Here is a 6,286-nt window from a genome sequence, read left to right as displayed (position 1 = left end):
TTTATGATTTTAGTTTCCAAGGTAAATCGTCTTCCTTCTAGATAGGTTCGGTTTCTATTATGAGTGATAGACAATGAAATATTTGAAAGAAAATTTATATATAAACCATTCACTATCAATTACTTTTTTTTAAACATATCGTGTTTATTACACCTAAAATATAAAAAAAATTGTTGATGTTTACAGTGGATGACCGATGATACATATCACGATATCGCTTCCTATTATGTAAGTTGGGGTATTAAAAAAACAATTTAGAAAGTTTGGAGAGAAATTGAACCATAAGTAAAGGGAATTTTACAAAGAGGTGTTTTATGTAACTAATACTAATCTAAGGGGTCTTTTTGTAACTTTAACCGGAATATTCGCCTCCCATTTTCTCTCTCCAACGCTCCCTGCCTTCAAAGCATTTAAAAAAAATATAAAAATTAAATCCATAAGCCGTATTTGTGTCTGCGCTCAGATAAAAACCCTAATTTCCCACTCTTTCTCTCTCCACCGCTCAACTTTCTCTCTCTCTACGCAATTCCTCATTCGGCAGCTCGAGCTTCTCCTATGGCGACGGCGGGCGACGGTGCGACTCCATACCAAAGCGGCGGAGCCGGGGGGAAGTTTCGGAAGAAGCCTATTCGGCGTAGTGGTCTGGCGACACCGTACGATCGACCTTCTACCGCACTCAGGAACAAGAGCCCTAGCCTCTTCGCGAAACTCGTAGACCCGGCGTCTAGGCTCATACACGCTGGGGCTGATAGGTTCTTCGGCGTATTTCGTAAGCGGCTTCCTTCCATCGCTGCACCGCGTCCGCCAGGTTCAATATATTTGTTACAATTAGATTGCTTTTTTCATTTTCTTGCGATTTGAATTTATTTTTGGGATTTGTGGATGTACAGATTTTTTTTTGTATGATCGTTGTCGGAATTATATATGTTTCGTGTGACTTTAGGCCTGATTTGGTTGTATTGGCTGATTTCTGATCTTTTATTTGCTCCGTTTTTATATTGCTTAAATTTTTACCATATAAAGGGCGTATCTTTAGAGTCACTTCTTATAAGCTCGACATGGTGTGCTCTCTTGCTGCCGCATTTTAAGCTGCGTAGGTTTAATATTGGTTTAGAAAGAACTCATCTTAGTAATCATTGGCATTCCTTTAGAATTGAGTGGTTTTTATTTTGTATGAACTGAGCTGCTGATGGGTGGTGTCTTGATTCGATCGGGTTTAGCATTGCTGAAGGCTTTTTATACAATTTGTTAGTTTTTAGAGTGATATGTCCCCGAATGGGAACAATTTTTCTTCGATGTATTAAGTTTGTAGTCATGTTGGTGAAGGGGAAAATTTGGTAGGGGAGTGGAATTGAAAAGTTTTGGTTTATTGGTCTCTTTAACATTGTTCAGTTTCATAAGGCCTCCAATAAACAAATGATTAGGGTTTTCTTATGATAACGACTATGAAAAATATATCTTGCAATTGGAAAGGCCATCACAATATCGTTTATACATATACTTCATTTGAAGACTGTTTGTTTTCTGTATATCTGTAATTCATTACCATATGTTTTAATGCACAGCATCACTAATGCTTGTATATTTGTTATTCGTGCTTATTACATTATCTACATAAGCTCCAGCAAGACATAAACTGGATAGAGTGGTAAGGGAATTTGGAGGAATTTGATAATACTAGAAGTAATTAACTCAATATCAACTATGGATCATAATATATTTATCTAGTAATGAATGTAAAACATATCTCTTGTTATAATACAAGTCAGGTTAAATATGGACAACCAAGCGAGTCTTTTATCATAAATTCATAAAACTATGCCATACATTGCAACTTCATGTCATTTAAGTTTCAATATTTTCTGCGGATTTATATTTTTCTAATATGAAATTGGTTTTTTAAGCTCTACATTTATTTGGTCTTCATGTTGGCTATGCCATCCACATTACATATTCTTTATATCACACTGATTTATCTCTTTTTAATGCTCGCAATATCCCTTACAAAAGTTCTCTTGTGCTCAGAGACCCTTGAAGAACCGGATCCTAGCACCGATGAAGGTGGGAATTTGGCTAGCATCTCTGCTTCCACTGAGATATCAGAGCTTGAGAATATTCTGAAACAGAAGACTTTTACTAGGTTAGCTCTTTTGTTTATGAGCATTATCTTTCTTTCTGTTTGGCCAGTATTGATGTGATATACCATTTCAGATCTGAAATCGAGCATTTGACAGCTTTGCTGCATGCAAAAGCTACCAACTCAGATGACGATGACGGGGATAAAGCAAAGCTTCCCAGCCCATCATCTCATTTTCTGAGGCTTGAAGCATCCACAAGCAGCCCACATAATAAGCATGTGGAAGAGAGGGAAAACATTCATGCTATTACTTCAACTCCTGTTGTCACTTCAAGAGTGAGTTGTATTTGTATGAGTGTGTTCCTTTGTTTTAAAGATGTTGCCAAAAGGGTTTATGCTTTGTACTGATACAATGTAAATATATGCTATCTACAGACATTTGAAGAGGATGTTGCTTCACCAGCTGAGCTTGCAAGGGCTTACATGGGTACAAGAGCACCCAAAGTGTCACCATCAACCCTGAGATTTGGCAGCCAAGATTCAGCATTGCTTAATACCACAGCAATCCTCCCCAAAACACCCATCACATCACTCGTACCAAGAACTACAGGAACCTTCAAAGGTCTTGAAAATGGTTTTTTGACAACCCCAAGATCAAGAGGCAGATCAGCAATATACAGCATGGCACGCACACCATATTCCAGACCACCTTCAACTTTTGGCCAAAAGGTATAGATAAACCCACCACTTTAGATACCCTTTGACCTTTTTTTGCATTGTCTCAATATCTGCAATTGATTTCATTTCAGGGTATGAATTCACCATCATTGCCATTGTCTCAGCCTGCTTGGGAACAAGAAGGGTCAATTGAATCAAGCAAAATGGTATCCATCTATATATATATGATCTAATAATCTAGTTGTTTTGTAACATTTGAATTTATGTTGACTTGTTAAGCTTTGGTTCAGGCTTCTAAGCGTAGGAGCTCTGTGCTAGATGATATCGGGTCTGGAGGCCCGGTGCGTAGGATTCGACAGAAAGCTAATCTTCTTTCTCAAGGAAGTCCTCTTTCAAAAAACACAAGTGAATTCAGGCAGAAACTGCTTTTAAGAAATGAAGCTGATTCTAAAAGCTTCAAGGCAATTGAGGAAAACGGGGAGACTAGCAGGTCTAGTTTAGGTTATGCATCTGTCCCTACAAAGTCGACTCAAATGGCTACAAAAATATTGGAACAACTTGAAAGATTGAGCCCAAAGGAGAAGTCTCCAGGATCCAGGCTTACTCGAATGAGTGAGAAATCGCCCTTGTCACCACAAGAGAAACTAGATTCTTCACCCAAACTTATGTCAAGTTCTGAAGATAATAAAAAACCAGAAAGTTTGTTTCCTGATGCTCGTGAGTCAACCACCTCCCAGACCCAGAGTAAAGGTAAAGAAAAAGTTGAAGAAAATGGGCCTAAGAAGTTTGCTGTCCCTCGAAATGTTCTGAGCACTATGAATGGGAATTCTGGTGTATCTATAAGAGATAACGGACCAGCAGAGTCTACATTCAAGCTGCCAGCAGAGCCTCCCCAGAAGAAGCGATTCCAGATAAGTGCACATGAGGTATGTTACATCATCTGTATTCAACTTATGTAATGTCTTTACAAAATTATGCTCTTAATTGCTATGTTTGTCTTGTGAAGGATTATCAGGAGGTAGTGGATGATGATACCCATTCTAATGGACATGTGTCTACTATCCCATTTGGTCAAAACAAGAAACCGGAAACATCTGCTGAAGTCATTCAAACTCCTCCAGTTGAGAAAATCCCAGGAACGCAAAAGACTGATGATGCTAAATCTCTTCCAAAAACCAGTTTTAAATCTGTCGATGGTTCTGTTGTTAATAAGAAGGTGGCATTTAACTTGCCTGCAAGCAACAACAATGCTCAGCCTCAGCCAGCCGCAATAACAGATACTGTTTCTCCACAGAAGAAAGCAACAGTTTTTCCAACATTTGGTGGTACCACAAAAGTTACTGAGAACGTGTCACCATTCTTGTTTTCTGCTAATGAGCCTTCAGTATTCAAACCAAATGCTACCTCAGATGCAAAACCGCTTGGCTCAACCAGGTAATGATAAATTTTTGCAAAAATGATGTTGTTTGTTGCATATAATATGACGAATCTCATGTGTGTGTTGTGTCACGTTTTCTTTTGGTGCTGTGCAGCATGTTTAATTCTGTTAATAAGGAAAGCAATCAAGTCCAATTCCCAGCATCCAAAAAAGATGACAATGGCAATGCTCTGATCAATAATAAATCAGAATCTTCACCTCCATTGGCACCATCATCGTCATCAACAAGTGGTGTATTTTCATTTGGTGCCAAGAATACAAATATTACCAATGGTTCAATTTCAACCCCATCTACATTTGCTCCCTCCTCTCCTTTTTCAGCTTCTTCTACAAACAACCTTTTCAGTGTTAGCACTACTGCTTCCTTGCCATCCACCACCATGTCAGCCGCCAGTGGTGTTGCCCCTGCCCCTGCCTCACCCATCTTTAGTTTTGGGTCTGTAATCACTTCAACTAAATCTGCAGAACCTCCAAAAGAGACCACCGCAGAACCAAAATCTGACACCACCACCTCGCCTTTTGGTACTCCGACCACCACCACCGGAGGAGGTAACATGTTTGGTTTCAGTTCTCCAGCAGCCACCAACAATCAGGGATTCCTTTTCAATGGCGGCACCAGTGGATTTCAGACATCTTTTGGTGGGACTACCGCAGTCCAGTCGTCTACTTCAGGGGGATCCCTATTTGGTTCCTCTGTTCCTAGTTTTGGTCTGAGTTCCACTGTTGCCACATCAGAAATAAAATCTGGTAGCTCCACCACTACCACCACCAACGTAACACCTAGTTTTGGTCTTAATTCAGCATGGCAGCCTCCCAAGTCTTCACCTCCTACAACATTTTCCTTCGGGGCATCTTCATCTTCAACATCCACTTCTCCTAGTCCCTTTAATAATGCTTCTACAGGATCTTCCCTGTTTTCATTCTCTGCTACAAATTCAGCTTTCCCAGCTCAATCTACATCTGTTTTTGGAAACTCGACCCCTGTTTTTGGATCTTCACCCAACAACAATGATCAGATGAGTATGGAAGACAGTATGGCTGAAGACTCCACACCCACTCCTTCTCCTTCACTTCCTGCATTTGGACAAGCTAGTGCCACACCCACACTAACCCCCGGTTTCATGTTTGGTTCAGGCACCCCGACATCATCAACGGTTCCCTTCCAGTTTGCTGGCCAGACGAGCCAACAACCACAGAATCCTTTCCAGACAAACCAGACACCATCTCAGAATAATCCTTTTCAGTTGTCTGGTAGTGCAGAGTTTAGTGGTGGAGGAAGTTTTTCATTGGGCTCAGGTGGAGGTGACAAGTCTGGTAGAAGGATTTTGAAAGTTAGAAACAGCAAGAACAGGAAGAAGTGACAAACTTAATAAAAAAAAATATTACTTGGTGAGATGTCTGAATGCCAGAATTTGTTGCGTTTTTATGTACCATTGTGGTATTATAGAATATAATAGATGTTAGGGAAGGATATGATGTTATATCTCATTTTTGGAGCAAGTTTTTTTTACAAGGGCTGCTTTTCCAGATTTCATATCAACGTGCCAAGTCATATCTTTCTTGCTTTGTACTGTAAAAACGTACAAACCTAAAACCTATCAATCAAAGTTAGAGCCGTAATGCTTCTACGGCTTGTATCTTTTTCATTCAAACTTTTTTACTTTAGATTTACAAGGTTTCTCTGTATCCACCTATAAACAAACATATTTAGTAAACTTTTGCGTTGTCATCGTTCTAGAACATTGATCATCTAAACTTGTATTTCATTATGTCATTGCAACCTCAAGCTCAGATCTACGGTGTTTTACCATTTTTTTTTTTTTTAAATTACCCAACTTTGTAAACCTATCGGAATCTGCTTTTTTGATTACTCATTTTTTTTAGACACCAGAAATTTGCTAAAAATACAAAGTTTGAGAGCATCTTATAACTGAGATAATTTTATATATATCCTTTACTAACTTCTTAAATATCATATTTACCTAAATTCTTTTTTTTAAACAATTTGTAATCATGATTTTTTTATTAAATAACTATTATACCCTTATTATAAAGCTACATTTAAAATATTATTTTCCATTTTTACCCTTTTT

General features: G+C 38.7%; 1 protein-coding gene across 2 annotated transcripts; it reads left to right on the top strand.

Annotated features, from left to right (window-relative positions):
* Positions 1 to 446: 446 nt before the first annotated feature.
* On the top strand, positions 447 to 5,727 carry LOC145032608 (nuclear pore complex protein NUP1-like). Of its 2 annotated transcripts, XM_078981478.1 has the most exons (9): positions 447 to 808; positions 2,026 to 2,140; positions 2,212 to 2,413; positions 2,513 to 2,806; positions 2,887 to 2,961; positions 3,046 to 3,681; positions 3,762 to 4,189; positions 4,288 to 5,225; positions 5,328 to 5,727. In XM_078981478.1, exons 1-9 carry the CDS (start codon positions 556 to 558, stop codon positions 5,552 to 5,554), a joined length of 3,168 nt encoding a protein of 1,055 aa, XP_078837604.1. In that variant the 5' UTR covers positions 447 to 555; the 3' UTR covers positions 5,555 to 5,727. The 2 variants fall into 2 exon arrangements, with proteins under 2 accessions (XP_078837604.1, XP_078837603.1); XM_078981477.1 differs by having other exon boundaries at positions 4,288 to 5,727.
* The last annotated feature ends 559 nt before the right edge of the window (positions 5,728 to 6,286 follow it).

This window comes from Lactuca saligna, chromosome 2, assembly GCF_052625555.1.
Source record: "Lactuca saligna cultivar CGN05327 chromosome 2, ASM5262555v1, whole genome shotgun sequence".
In the NCBI taxonomy this organism is placed as follows: Eukaryota; Viridiplantae; Streptophyta; class Magnoliopsida; order Asterales; family Asteraceae; genus Lactuca; species Lactuca saligna.
The sequence above is the reverse complement of the archived record's forward strand: the minus strand, read 5'-3'. Positions and strand labels throughout refer to the sequence as shown.